Source organism: Dermacentor variabilis, chromosome 4 (assembly GCF_050947875.1).
Source record: "Dermacentor variabilis isolate Ectoservices chromosome 4, ASM5094787v1, whole genome shotgun sequence".
NCBI classification, from domain to species: domain Eukaryota; kingdom Metazoa; phylum Arthropoda; class Arachnida; order Ixodida; family Ixodidae; genus Dermacentor; species Dermacentor variabilis.
In genome coordinates, this window is record NC_134571.1 from 73,400,947 (window position 1) to 73,416,491 (window position 15,545).

Here is a 15,545-nt window from a genome sequence, read left to right on the forward strand (position 1 = left end):
ACACAGAGCGTGTAGTTGGTTTTAGACCGACCTTGACTAGCTGTCTAACTTCTTATATTTTGAACACCGCCTGAGCAAGTGCCCCTATTCATTACTCTACAATATTGTTCCACACATTCACATAAGTGTACAGCACTGTACAGGAACTGAACAAAACACGTTGAGTCTCCAGCACCAGTTGAACGCGCACTTGACCACCTTGCTTGCACAGAAATGCTGATCGAACGCAATAATCAGGTATCAGAAGGCTTCTGCATGCTCCCTGACCAGACAACCATTGCTTTGCGAGCCTAAGTAATGCAGTAAAACAACAAGATAAGTACCTGCTACAAATGGTAAAAACAAATGCTCCCTGTGCAATAATAACTTTCCCATTTCGACGTTTTCGAAGAAATTGCTTTCCTGCGTAGCATAGGTATCACTATGGCTAGTACTGACACCAGCAAATTCTCATAATAACCTTGTTGCACGAAAGTTGGGAACTAGCAACCAGGTCCATATTTTGCACACTAATGATTTTTCATTTTTCTTTTTTTACTCTTAGTACTTATAGTAAAAACAGCAAATTACAACTTTCCTTTCTGTTCCTTGTGGTGCTTCCTTGAAGTTTGACATAACAATTGTCGAACATTGTTTGAATAATTATTATTACTATGCATCTATTCAAAACACAGTGATCTGGCTATAATTTTATGTATTGCAGAATACGTATCGACTACTACGTCATGAAAAAAAATATTAAAACTTGGAGGCACCGAAAGTGAGCACATTTCTGGTCATAACGAGAGTGATAGGGATTTAGCCATTCCTTTTATCTCGCAGAAAACTGTGTTAATTCTATGGATTTTCGTAATGTCGGTAAATAAAGATCATTTGTCTACTTCCATCCTTGAAGTTCTCAACATTATTACTGACAGCGTTCACGAGCGCTTTGCAACGTCTCTGCTTCTGTCACTCAAGGAATATAATATACATTTACTAATAAAACTTTTTATTGGGCAAGTTGCTGCGATTTAGAAAACATGATTTTAGGGCCCTAGAAAGGTACATGCAAGGGAGAAACACACAGACACGCAGATACACTCTGTGTGTCTATGTGTGTTTCTCCCTTGCATGTGTCCTTTCAGCGCCTTAAAATCATGTTTTCCATAGACATATATGATCACAAAGTAGTACCACTGCGCTCACGTCTGTTATAACATGCCATTGATTTTTTGATAAGCGACCACTGAATCGATGAGATTTTGTTCCCCGATCAAGCGGACAGTTCATAATGAGTACGTATCAATTGATTTAAACTCAATCAGCGGTTACATTTAGGCTCATCCTTGCAAGTAAACAGAGTACTTTGTATACTGCAGTCGGTTTTCAATCTCCATACCCCATTTCAGTTAGCGGTAAAACTTAGCGTCGAAAAACTATACGCATGCTTTGAGTGACGTCGCAACGCAAGTCCGCGCATTAACTCTTGACGATCTAGGGCTTTTAATTTAGGATGTGCTAGAAACTTATAAGACGCGTGTTCCTGGGTCCCACTGGAAGGCAGACACCGCGAATGGAGGGAGATATAACCACAGACTTCGTGCCTGGCAGCAAAGCGTCATGGACGTACGATGAACAACCACGCCCCAAATTAGCCTTGCAATAACATAACCAGATTTCCAGGCCAATGGAAAGCGCTGAATCCCAGAGAACGCCGCTGAGTAGGTAGAGTCATTGCCTAAGTAGACTTTGACTGATGTACACACAAAGTAAATAGCTATACGTTTCGTGGTTGTTTCATGTTCCGCCTTTGCCACCAATAGGATGATACTGCAGCATCATTAGGATCAAGAGAAGGATGCAATTCGTAGTTCGAGGAAAATTTCAGTGCATGCAATTTTGTGCGTATGCACTGCAGAAAGCCCCCGCCGCTTGCCACTACGGTAAGTTGCATTCCAGCACTGTGCCAGTGGGGAGAGGGAGAAGAGAAGCGTTATCAGCAACAAACCTTCACCTAACTCACAATTGAGCTTTCACTCCACGCAACATTGGCCAACGAATTGAGGAAGGCTCATCGTTTGAATGAAGGTACGAATGCGATTCCTGCATGATAGTTCTTTATTGTCCCTATGATCTAAGTCTGTGCAGTATGAGTAGGCAGGACATAAGGGAACGCAAATGATGTAGAACAAACAAAATTTTCAAGAAAAACGTGCCAACTATCCCGTGGATGAATTATTTTGGGGACAAGTCCCGATTATGTTTGTTTCATTTTTTTTCATTATATGTTTTTTTGTAATTTCAAACAATATTGTTGATTCCTTTTGCTTTAATTCTCCTTCCATCGCGTGCCGATCTTGTCTGATTACATAATTGCGCGTTATTCTATCTCTTATATTTCTCAGTTTTCTATCCCTTGGTTGCATTTCCTTATTGGATTGGAAAAACTTTAGTAAAAGTCCTGCAGGACGCACGTCAGCGCGCAGTGGGCGTCTCCCGCGCAGTGACCGTCAGGGAGTACCTGGCGGCCGCTGCGCGAGCCTGCTGGACGGCCCATTGCTGGTCTTGTAGAAGCGGGCTTCGTATGGGCTTCTTCCACATGTCGGAGGTAGAGTCGGGCGGAGCTTTTCTGCACTCCCAGAGCACGTGTGCGAGTGTCGCCGTGACCCCGCACGAGGGGCACGCATCGTCTGGGTAGACGTCCGGGTAGATGATGTGTAAGGTGGCGAGGTTTGGATAGGTATCTATCTGTAATAAGCGTAGCGTTAGCCCCTGTGGCCTGTTTAGTTTGGGGTGCGGGGGCGGAAATAGGCGTCGTCCCAATAAATGTGTTTGGTGATTTCATTGTAGGTTACTGGGGCGTCCCTGTTCGCCTCCAACTCATCGAGACGTGGTTGCCCAGGGATGACAGAGCGGTCGGTAAGCGCGCGTGCAGCGTCGTGGCCTGTCTCGTTGAGGTTGGGCGGCGCGCCCGGGATCCGACCCAGGTGGGCGGGAAACCAGATGACGGTGTGGTGTTTGAGGGTGCTCGGATCAGCGCCACGGAGGACACATAACGCTTTGTCGGAGACGACTCCTCTCTCGAACGCTTTGATGGCCGGTCTCGAGTCGCTGAATATTGTCGTTCGCTTATCGTCGAGCATTGCCAGGGCTATGGCCACTTGCACCGCCACCTCGGGGTCGCGTGTGCGTACCGTGGCGGCGTTTAAAGTCCGATGCGGGGACGAGACCAATAACGCCGAGAAGGCTCGGTTGCTTCGATAGGCGGCGGCGTCCACGAAAGCCACGTCGTCCGCTTTCCTATTCATTCGTTTGGGAAATGCGGTTGGGGCCCGGGCTAGGCGCCTGCCCCGATTGTGTTCCGGATGGACGTTTTGCGGAATGGGTGCGATCGTGATCAGGTCGCGGAGCTCGCAGGGAACCGGCGTAAACTTCGGTGGGCCCTGGGTGTTTGGTGGAAAGCACCCGAGCTCGTGCAAGATGTGACGGCCGGTCTTCGTCCTCGCCAGTCGTATCATCTGCGCTCTGTCCTGAGCCTCAGCGATTTCTTCGACGGTATTATGCACCCCGAGCTCGAGGAGTCGATACGTCGGCGTCGTGATCGGGAGCCCAAGGGCCCGCTTCACTACCTTACGGATGAGTGTATTGAGCTTGCCACGTTCCGATCGTTTCCACTTATGCATTGCTGCGACATAGGTGAAGTGACATAGGACGAGCGCGTGCACGAGACGCAGCAGATTGGCTTCTTTGAGCCGTGGTGACAGTTGGCCACCCTGCGTACGAGTCGTATTGCGTTGTCTGTCTTTGTCATCAGCTTGTGCACCGTTTGGATGTTTGATCCGCCCGCCTCGATAATCATTCCCAGTACTCGGATGGAGTCGTCCCTGGGGATTTGGCGATCGTCTCTGGCGCGGACGGTGATGTTGAGCTCGGTCGGTGGTTTCCATCCCTTAGGCCTTTTGCCTTGTCGTTTTGGGCTGTACAACAGCTCCGATTTGGCGGAGGAGTACTTGAGGCCCGTATGATCGAGGTAGGATTCAGCAGTTTCGACTGCGCCCTGCAGAGGGGATTCAATAAAGCCGTCCGACCCCGCGGAGCACCAGATGCTGATGTCGTCCGCGTATACCGTATGGCTGAGGCCTTGTATCTTCGAGAGGCGTTCGGAGAGCCCAATCATCATCAGGTTGAATAGCGTCGGACGGAGCCCTGGGGGGTGCCACGCTGTCCGAGCTCGACTTCTTCCGACGTGAGGTCTCCGGCACGGAGCACGGCCTTGCGACGGGTTAGGAAGGAGCGGACGAACTCGTAGAACTGGCGCCCGAGCCCTAAGTCCGTGATCGCCTTAAGTATTGCCGGATGTTATCGAAAGCCTTCTCCAGGTCAAGGCCGAGTATGGCGCGGGTGCCCCAAGTAGCCCCGGCGTCTATGATATGGTGTTTCAGGAGAAGCATCGTATCCTGCGTCGAGAGCCCGGGTCGTAAGCCGATCATGTGGTGTGTGAAACAGTCCTGGTCTTCGAGATACCGGCCAACTCTGTTGAGTACGACATGCTCGGCCACCTTACCAAGGCACGACGTGAGCGAGATGGGGCGAAGATTATCGACGCCAGGCGCCATGCCCGGTTTCGGGCTGAGGATCGTCTGGGCGAGTTTCCAAGCATCAGGTAACTCGCCCCGCCCCCACACGTCATTGACGGCGCCTGTGAGGTACACGACCGAGGGGTCGTCTAAGTTCAGCAGGAGCTTGTTGTTTATGCCATCGGGGACCGGGGTGGAACGGTCGTTTAGTTCGTGGAGAGCCCGGCGTATCTCTTCGACGGAAAATTCGGCGTCGAGGAGGGTGTTGTCGGTACTTGTGTAATCGGGATGTATAGGATTGGCGGGCCTGTGGGTATCGGCAGGTACTTATGCACAAGCGTCTTGACGATGTCATCCGGCGAAGCGGTGCCTTTGGCCTGGTGAAGGACCTTGGTGAGCGAGTGGCACTGGTTCGTGCGGGTGTTGGTGTCGTCAAGCAGGTGTTTGAGGAGGTTCCACGTCTTGCCGTTGCGGACCTGTCCGTCGACCGAGTTACACACCTCGTCCTATTGTTGTGCGGATAGGGTGCTGCAGTGTTTCATTATTGTCCAAGTTCTGCAATGCGTTTGCGGAGCCTGCGGTTGAGACGCTGGCTCTTCCATCGTGTCAGTAGAGACTGTTTGGCTTCGAGCAAGTGGGCGAGGCGGCTGTCCATCTTCTCGGTTGGCATATCCGTGCTGAATGTTTTCGTGGCCTTACCGACGTCGGCCTTGAGCTGAGCCGTCCACGTCTCGAGGTTCGGGGCAGTGTCTGGAGGGAGTCGTGAGGCTCGATGTCTTGCGAAAGAGGTCCCAGTCGGCCCATGTGTACGACTTCGGCTTCCTGATGATGCTGGGTAAGTGCACGGCCAGTATGAGATGGTCGCTGCCAAGATCCTCCGCAAGATTGGACTAGCGGGCATCGGCTGTGTTCTTCACGAAGCAGAGATCTGGAGTGGTGTCTCTGCGCGTGGACGCGCCGATGCGTGTAGGGAACGTCTTGTCTGTCACCAGGGTGAGATCGAGCTCGTTCGCATGCTGCCACAGCGCGGTGCCTTTGGGGGTGTCATATACGTAACGCCAAGTGCGATGCGCAGCGTTGAAGTCGCCAGCTATCACGAGCGGGTTTGAGCCTGCAAGACGGATGGCTCTCTGGAAGAGGCGTCGGAAACGGTGACTCTTTTGTCTGGGGCTGCTGTAAACGTTGAGTATGTACACATTATGTCGGGACGGGTCGCTTGGGAGAATCTCCGTCATGACGTTGTCCACCTCGGACATGCCGAGGTCATGCGCTAGGCAGGTGAGCATTTCCTTATCTCCTTTTTTTTAAATTGTGTTTATCATGTCCACCCGATCTTCAACTCAAGCTGTAGTGGTGGCGTGGTGGCAGCTCTCTGTGCCCAATTTCAAATCCAAACGTGCCATGTTGGAGGCCCATCACCGTCATCATTGAAGTCTTTGTCGTCGTCATTTTCTTCTTCTTCTTCATAGTAATCACGACCACCCCACCACCACCTCTTTCCTCGTTGCGTGCGAGCTCACCGCAGGAGCTACGCCAACACCCTGTACGTCATAAAGAAAAACTGTCTGCGTGCATGACCATTAATTTGAGATTCTTCTACACCGTCACTATAGCTTGGTCAGTTGACATGTGGAAAAGCTGGCTTTACAGTTGGAAAAAGGGTCAATACACGTCATAACTGTGGTCATGTATACGGTAGTGCGGGGCTTGAGATTGTTGGATATTTTAGGCCTGAGAGCACGAAGGACTCACCAACATGACACGAAAGCCTTAGACACGCAACGAGCTCGGCCTAAATGAGGACCTTCAGAACAGTGCTTGCCTGAGCTAGTTGGCTGTACATAGCAGAATTGGTTTCTAGCAGAACGTTCTGGCACGAACAGGAAGAGTCGACGACACACGCTTTCATTTGACTATCAGTTGATAGTCCAGCGTGTGTAGTCCTTCCTTCCTGTCCGTGTCAGAACGTTCTGGTAGAAACCAATTCTGCTAAATGAGGACAGCCGTTTGTAACAGTACGCTCCCCCTCCTCCCCTCACTCTCTCTCCTCGTACTGTCACGCGCGCAGTTCCCGTGGCCCCCGACTTACGAGACCTGGTTTCGGCGAGCCCGACTCGTGCTGTCCTGCGACTGGCCGCGTGGAAAAGCGGCGGCTGCCCGATCACTTCGTTCACCGTGCTCCACAGGAGACACTCCGCGCACGACCACTGGGACCCTCCGGTCACTGTGCATGCGCCGGACGTGTCCGAGTTATCCAAGCTGCCGCAGGAGCTGGTCATTAGGCACTTGACACCGGCGACCCGGTACCAGCTGCTCGTCACGGCGCACAGCGAGGCCGGCTCAACACACGCCGAGTACGTGTTCGTCACGCCTACGCTCTCCGAAGGTGAGACAGGGCAGTGCCTTGCAAAACCGTTCTTCAATGCGGCAAGGAATAACGTTATCGCGAAACACTGGACATTTTACGCTCCGTTGCTCATTGAAATCTTGAACTTGGGAAAAAAGAAGCCTGGCTGTTCGACCATAGAAGTTATTAGAATGGACAGCCTAAAGTAGTTAAATGCGCAAAAGTTCACCGAGTAGCTCGATGTCATCGTGAATTAGAAGATGCAAATTCCGGCCTATCGATATCGACCGTTTCTGAACAACGTATTCAATGAATGCACGCATGCAGTGGTTAAAATTAAATTATGGGGGTGAACGTGCCAAAACCACTTTCTGATTATGAGGCACGCCGTAGTGGAGGACTTTGGCAATTTCGACCACCTGCGGTTCTTTAACGTGCACCGAAATCTAAGCGCGCGGGTGTTTTCGCCCCCATCGAAATGCGGCCGCCTCGGCCAGGATTCGATCCCGCAACCTCGTGCTCAGCAGCCCAACGCCATAATAGGTGCATGCAGTGGTGCAGGGCCGTCCGGCACCGTTTAAGCGCAGCTAGTTTTATCACAAGTGGATAGCAGGAAAGCAATAAAAGGTTTCACGTATAATATTTTTGTTCTAAATAGAAAGAATATCGTGACATTACTTGAAACATTTCGTGTCGCAGTCTACTTTTCTTTGAGAAGTACGCACTATGAAAATTGTTCAGCGGCTTTGCGGAAGTCGTACAATTCTCCGCAGGCGCCTTGTCAGCACCACACTGGACGCAGGCGACTGATCCGCAGCGTCGAATCATCGATGTCATCGTACCCGTTGTATGCACTGTGCTGGTGACGCTGCTAGGCGCTGTCGTGGTAGGCTACGCCATGTCCCGCAGACGCCTTTCAGCGCTTCGCAGACGCCGGTTTGGTCAGTCCCACTACTTTCTCTATATACCGAGTATTTCCGCAAATGCGCAAAATAAATTGCGTAAAAAGATTGTTACGTGGTGTCAAACCTGATAAAAGCTCACGTAATACGGCCACGTTGTAGTGACGGCGAAGAATTAGATACCTACGAAAGTGTGAGTCAAGAATTTAACTCTTCACTGGGCGAACTTGTGTACTGAAAAACAAATAAACACTCAAACCACAACGATAAGAGCGAGTACAGTTGTGGGATGTCGAATCTACTCACGCATCAAGTGCGTCCGCTTTTTATGTCTCATCGTACATTCCAGAGTAATCGCCGCTGCTTGCGTACCATTTCAGAATGTACAATACTATTCGCGTAGCGCCCGCAACCAGGTCAGACGCACCTGTTGGACCTAGCGACAATCTGATAACAGTGAAAATACAGTGAAAACTTGCTCGGACACAACGTAAAAAAAAAAAGAAAGAAAAGAAAGAAAGGACAGCTGGCAATGTGAAAAAATGACCTAATGTGATTGACCAATCAATGGACAATTTGCCTAATGCCAAAAATTATTTATTTCCTTTAGTTTGGCGTCCAGGAGACGGGATCTCTGCGTCCGACTTGGCCAGGAAGTCCGTCGAAGCGGTGCCCATGTGCGCGTGCGAGAAGCCAGCACTGCAGGAGCATCAGGACGTTTCGGCGCCTCGGTCCGAGCAGCTCTACTTGCCGTCGCCTTTCGGTCCCCGGATGCTGCCGTGCCACTTCGCTGACGACACCGACGGAACACTCGTCGGCGCGGGAACACTACCTCGGTGCCTTCCGACCGTTCACGAAGACATCGAGCTGGATGCGGGGAACTGCGAAAAGCGGTCCGCGTATGATGTGCCTTTCGCGCCCAGAGATTCAGTGCAAAAGGTGCGCTCAGAGGCCTGCATACTGGATTTCGCTCAAATTGAAAAAAAAAAGAGAAAGTAGTGCAAACTACGAAAAAAAAGGGAGGGGTGGGTGCGCAGAGCAGGTTGTAGAGAAAGGGACAAGAGAAGAACAGCACAAGCTTGCTTTGACCCTTTCTCTGCCTGACTGCGCGCGTTTCTTCGTGTTGATTTTTTTCCATTTCAGCCATTACCGAATCACCCGACTATCAGTACTTTTAAACTTGCGAGTATGAGCAGAATGGGTTCGACTGTAATAGAAATCGTCCGCACTCCGGAGCCGCGAACAAGAACATTATGCCGGAACTGTTCACATAGCCCCAGTGTACAGGCAAAACACGTATACTGACAGTGCCGGCACCGACCTTCTCCAATTCAAGGATGTTTCTGAGACTTCAGTAACGAAGCGGTGAATGACGGCCTTCTGAGAGTGTAGCCCAACATGGAAATTTTAGAGAGATGATGAGATCTCTCTCCCTTTATAGAGTAAAAGCTGCAAGAGTTGCAAGCTGAGCTTGTTGGCACGCACTTAACGTAGATACATGGGTACAGTGATAAAAAAAAAAAAAACGGGACATGGCTGGCGCCCATGTTGTCTAGTCCCGATTTTCTTGCGCTGTCCCTGAGTAATCATGCAAGAAGCTTTAGTACACTGCAAGCGCTATTCGGGCTGCAGCTCGCACTCATGCCAAATTTATATTATGCAAAGAAAATATGTGAATCCACGTGCCACAGATTAACCGGACGTTGGCTGCTAGTCGTTAAATAGTGTACCATGTACGTCGGTAAAAGAAATGAGAGATGCTGTTACACTAACTCGTGCGTGGCATATATATTTAAAAAGCTATTGCTGAAATAGGTGCACGTCCATCTATGATATTCGCGGTCATATGCAAAAGCGTACCTGTAGCGTCTCACGTGTTCTATTAAACGAATGGCTAGTAAATATTGAACCTTTTCTCTTAGTTATTGAAAAAAAGGGCATTGCAAATTTACTGTGAGCATTAAAAATATAAATTGAAGGAAAATATCTACGCAACGTTACGCTCCTTGATGCCCTTGTATTCTGTCTTTTGCAGCTAGCGGAACGTGATGACCTTCTTGCTTCGGCGGAGCGTCTGACTACGGCGAAACAAGGTGAATGTTATATCTATTCAGAATGAAGTAAAAAGAAAATGATAATTACCATATGCCGATGCATTTCGGCCACCTTTATGCAGTGATGTCTGCGGCACTGCCCGAGGCTTTCCTTGCTCGTAGCCACAAAAACCTGGGTGGGAAGTTCTCAATGAGACAAGGATAATTTTAACAGAATAAAACAGACACAAATGTCAGCGGGCAAGTAATGTGGTCACGTCACTTAAGCCTGTTTTCAAAACGTTTCCTAATAGCAAAGCATGCTTACGGACGAGCTTGACACCCGCCGTGTATAATTCTTCAGGTACAGTGTCAGTGACAAACAGGGACGGCTTAACAATGCAAAATTTTCAAGATAATAGCGCCGATGAGCCAAGCACAAGTTGTGTACACGGGCTGAAACTAGAATTGTACTGTGAAATTTTACACTTCGGGTAAACAAGGGCCCACTTAGAATCCATCACAATGAAACATATGATCAACGTGATGCATTTTTCGATCGCTGTTGTTTGTGGGTGCGTTGTTCTTGTGCTTTTTCTTATCGTTTTCTCATACTGGACAGATTTCTCACTAGCGCAACGCACCAGTCAAGACCAAGGAAGCACTGAATCCGAGCCGAGCAACTAGCCGTGAGGTTTTTAGCAATCAATAAAACCTCGTGTGAGTGTACACTTTTTTCTAGTAACAGAAATAACGAAAGTTAATTATGCTAATTTTGTTTTTATAGGGATCCACGTCCCGCGTCCCCTCTTTTTTACGCCATGAGAAGCGGGGTCGTATTTTTTGACGACGAAGGTGTTCGGATAATAGTGGCCCAACTCGTGCGAAGTCTCCCGAGGGCAGCTCTTACTGGACCAAGTGTGACTGAAAGTGAGTATACAAGCAAGCGTCGCCTGTAGTCACAACCTTTAGTGTAGCATGAAGTGGAACGGAAGACGCTATAGCTTGAATCCGCTACAAAATTTTCGTGCTGCTTGCAGAACGACTGGTATTATACAGGAAGTGTGGAAAAGTTATGGCTATTGCGAGCCATTGGGTAAGTTGCTTGTGCCAGGCAGCCATTCATGTTTTGTAAGTCACGTGGTGATGTAGTGCAAGATGTGACTGGATGGCACTTCCCAGGGATCGTGTTTCATTTCTGGCGACTATTCTCCTCCAGAATGAGATGCACTGTATTGATTATAAAGTAAGGGAGGTAAACAAGAACTCCAAGAAGATGGTTTATGAAGTTCAACCTCGAATTCCCGTGGCTGCACGCAGCCAAAAAACACACAATCGTGACTGGCAATGTCATGACCCAGGCAAAGCTTGTTGCCGAAAAGCAGCCATCTTCAGGACACGAGGCATGAAAATTGCAGCGAGGCTGCAATATATATATATATGTTTGAACTTTAACCAGAAAATAAATCTAATAGCTTCCTTTGAAAAAGTGCTCGTCACTTATCAATTGTATGCCAAGCCGATATTGTCTTCCCTCGTTTTCTAGCTTTCTAGAGCTACCAAATGAAGCAGGTCTCTTTATTTCGTGACTAACACAAGCAAGAGCTACAAGCGCTCCGGTGGGATGAACACTTCTGGTTCTATTCGAGGCTCACCAAGAGCAAATTTTTTCGCTGGAGATGAACTGGTGACGCTACTGCAAAAGTCCCCCGTCTGGCGCGGACCCTTCGTCCAATCGCAAGGTTTTAAATATGTATGTTACCCATCGTAGTAGGCCGGTGGCTATGGCGTGGCGCTGCTGAGCTCGAGGTCTCGGGTTCGATCCCTGCCGAGGCGACCGCATTTTGAGGGGGGTGGAATCCAAGAACACTCGTGTATAAGGGTGCCCTAGGTTCACATTAAAGAACCACCAGGTGGTCAAAAGTAATCAGGAGCCCGCAAACTGCGGCGTGCCTCATAATCAGATCGTGGACTTGGGATGTAAAACCCGAAAACTTTATTAATTAATCTTTTTTCTTAATATGTAGCTTGTTGGTCGAGATGAATTCGCGAAACGCAGCTATGTGCTTCGTGTGCGTATACACGATACTGCGACAATATTTAAGCAGTTAAGGTTTGCATTTATCGTAACTTCGCCATGACCGACCAAGGTTCCTTTTTAAATGTCCTTGTGACCGACAGTCCAATCGACCGACTGACCGGCGAGCGGAGGTGGCTTTTTTTCACGCCAACTGTCAACTGCCGCACATTTGTGTGGACGTGTTTGCGCGTGTGTGTTTATGTGTGTCCGACGTGAAAATACTGCTCAGTAAAGTCAACAACCGGGGTGGTTAGTATTCGATCCTCTTTAAAAGAAAGGCAGCGAATAGCAAAACAATACTAAGAGAGGGAATAAAGACAAATGCCGCAACAATGGTGCAGTGTTTGTGTCGTCCACTTTCTTTCTTGTGTTGTACGTTCGTGCGCTGCTGCCCTCCCCCGCCCCCCCCCCCCCCCCCTTCCCAACCTCGTTTCGATGTGAAAATAGAAAATGCATGACCACTGACTTGGAGAGACAAAGCAGAAGGGTGGGTCTGAAAAATAGAGGTATATGTATATATATCACATTAATTTCTTGGAGTAGCGAAGCGCACTCTGGTCGTGACAGTCGCAAGAAATGACAGACATTAGGCTAAGCAGACAAAGTGTTAACTTCATGTACTCGTGTTTAACGGCCACGGCCGTCACAATCTTATTTTGTATGCGCAGATAGGAATCGTTCTGCCTCGACATCGGAGCGTCCCGACACGGTACTCGGCGTGCGTTGGCTCCACCTGTTGGGGAACGAAGATGAAGGCAAGGTCGATGTCGGTGGCGGATGGGCTAAATCTACAAGATGCCGTGGGATCATCTCGGATTTGCGTTTCTTGCCTTGTACCTCGAAGACCCATCTTCAATCTCGTCTTTCCAGAACTCTCTCTGTGACGAGAATTACGACCACAGTTCGAACAAATTACATGCGGTTTTTATAAGATTTCGTACATAAACATTTTGTTTAGCTTACAGAGCGATGAGAGCTTCCCCCGGAATGCCCCCGGAATGCCCCCGGAATGTGTGCTCGTTTGTCTGATGGACTCACAAAGACTCATAGGTGACTTGAAAGCTAGCGAATATCGTGTATTTTGTAGTGACATGCGGCGGGCAACGTATACCTTGTCCGCGAATCGTACATCATGTGTCTTGCGATTCCGCATTCACAAAGCATTTCGTATACGTGGAAAGGGCTCGTATACGTACGTGCGGGTGCACACCAATCATGTCGAAAAACGAGGTGATGGCAACGACGATATACTTGTAAAGACGGGTGCTGAAGAAAGAAAACAGAAAGTCGTCGTGAGCCGAACACCTGTTTCTTTGGACATCGATGCGAAAATGCGGTTGCAGTTGAACCAGCTGATAACGTGTTAGTCAAATGCAATTTTTGGGAATCTCAAAGGCGAAAGGAAGGTTCGACACACTGTGAAAGAAATATGCAGCCATCTCCAAAAGTAGTTAATAGTGCACGAATACTTGAAACCGTTGCTTTCGTCATTGATGTTCTTATAGGGTTGCGTTTAAGAAGAAGCTTTAGCTCTCGTGCTCCTATCTAAATATATGTAAAAGGAGAATTCGTTTTTCTCGGCAGCCACTGCGCCAAATTTGACGAGGTTTGTTGCACTTAAAAGAAAGACTTAAAATATGGTGACTGTTTGTTTCGAATTTTGGATTTAGTTTGTCAATTTCTTAATAAATATTGGCAAAATCGGAAATTTTCAGAAAACGAATCTACCAAGTTTGACACTCTGTAACTCAGCAATGAAAAACGATATCACAATTCTGTGGATTGCATCTCATAGTACACCTAGAGCGGACAAAATTGATGTTACACATGAATCTGAAAAAGAAATTGGTAATATGGAAATACAACTTTTTCAGAACCCTTGTGCACTACGTAACAAATTCATGTAAGATATAACTTGACATGCATAATTTGTACGCTTTAAATGAGCTAATAGATGCCGTTTACAGAACCGCGATATCTGTTCTTGATGGAGAGCTACTAATTTGTAAACTTTTGCTTGTTTCTTTTTGCACTTCCGAATTTTAAAAAAAATTCTCTTAACAAAATTTATGCCCTAAATCTAATTTCCACTTCCAACAGTCGCTAGAATTTAACTTTCTCAAATACAACATATTTTATTATTGTCGGTTCAGGGGTTATCTCAGAAAAGCGTTTCTGAGTTTTACATGTATTTGAACAGGCCGCGTCGGAGTTGGGCACGAGCTAAGGCTTCCTCTTAAGGTTACGCAGAGGAGATTTCTTGAGAAGCGTGTGACCGAAGCAAGGATAGATTTCCCGAACGGTATATCTGAAAATGCAATGGTTTGTTGTCGTGATCGCTTGACTAAAATAGTCATTTCGAACGAGTTGTGGAAGGAACGCAGTTCGTTTTCATAAAGCAATGCGCCTTTCTTTCACAAGTTTCATTCACACGTCAATATGCACAGTGACAATACAGAAACGGTGGCTGAAACTACGTACAAAATTGAGAGACATATAGCCACAAGGGCATTCGGAGGATCGGTGCTCGCGACTATAGTTGCGTTCATAACACATTGCATTTTCAACTTTATTACATATTCAGTTTTGGGTATATTCTACTTCTCACGACTCTTCCCTGAAACAGGGGCACCCGTAACGAAGCGCGAGGCGACGGCGCTTTGGATGAGGATGGAACGCACCTATAGATTTTAGGGATTTTTTTTTAACTCTGCGGCAAGGCCGGTGGCGCGGGGACGGAACAATCGCCGGCAAGTACAGCAAGGCTAGATCTGTCTACAACCAGCAACATCCTCATCCTCCTCGTGAAGAGAGACCTGGTACCAATGTGCAAGATGCATTCAACTATTCTATAATAAGTAGTGTGGAGGGTCTTATGCATGTTTTCATTCTGTGAACGCGTTAAGTATTTTCTTCTAGAAACGAGGACGCCAACATTTGGCATTAAAAAAGCATCTCAGGAGCTTTACATGGTGCATTGTTCCGGTTCTACGCGGCTATTCCTTCTGCTGCAGACGGAACGAATGCAGACGGAACGCCTAATTACTTATTCTTAATAAACTTATCAAATATTATAGCTAGTGTCAATGAGAAAAATGCAGAGCAACATAGAAAACTCCAGATACAGTTTTCCGTTGCGCAGTACGTGCTGCATAAAAAGGGTTTTTTTCGAGCGTAAAAGAAGCCCACGAATACACGCAAAGTGATTTGTCGGGCTGCGAATATGTGCCGCGACTTCTTCTCAGAAACGGCAACCTCTTGCCAGGGGTGGAGTGTTTGTCGGAGGATCGAGTGGCACACCGGCTACGAAGACAACGAATGTTAACTTTATGACGCGACTTGTTGCAGCAATTTGCAAGATTTACAAAGTAAGTAGTTTAAGGAGCAGACGATAAGCAAGCAAGCGCACTGCAGCACTACACGTTGCTCGGCATTTTTGCAAGCTTTTTGCCTTGCTCTTTTACGTACTGTAGCACATTGCACATGGTCATTACTTACAAAGCAAACAGTTCAAGAACGACGTTGGAGAAGCCAATAATTGCGGCGAGGTATTCCTTCGTAAACAAAGAGTCGACGAGAGTGATACTGCGAGTAACAAAAAAAAATTATTATAAAAAACGTTCC

General features: G+C 47.8%; 1 protein-coding gene across 1 annotated transcript in view; it reads left to right on the forward strand.

The window, feature by feature from the left end:
* Window positions 1-12,909, forward strand: part of LOC142578235 (cell adhesion molecule Dscam1-like) — a 98,044-nt gene extending 85,135 nt beyond the window's left edge. Inside the window, exons 22-28 of the mRNA XM_075687636.1 lie at window positions 6,628-6,945; window positions 7,680-7,847; window positions 8,419-8,747; window positions 9,844-9,901; window positions 10,464-10,561; window positions 10,629-10,771; window positions 12,590-12,909. Of these exons, the coding sequence (XP_075543751.1) occupies window positions 6,628-6,945; window positions 7,680-7,847; window positions 8,419-8,747; window positions 9,844-9,901; window positions 10,464-10,528 (938 nt within the window). The 3' untranslated portion in view covers window positions 10,529-10,561; window positions 10,629-10,771; window positions 12,590-12,909. The remainder of the gene's footprint in view (window positions 1-6,627; window positions 6,946-7,679; window positions 7,848-8,418; window positions 8,748-9,843; window positions 9,902-10,463; window positions 10,562-10,628; window positions 10,772-12,589) is intronic.
* Window positions 12,910-15,545: the final 2,636 nt, after the last annotated feature.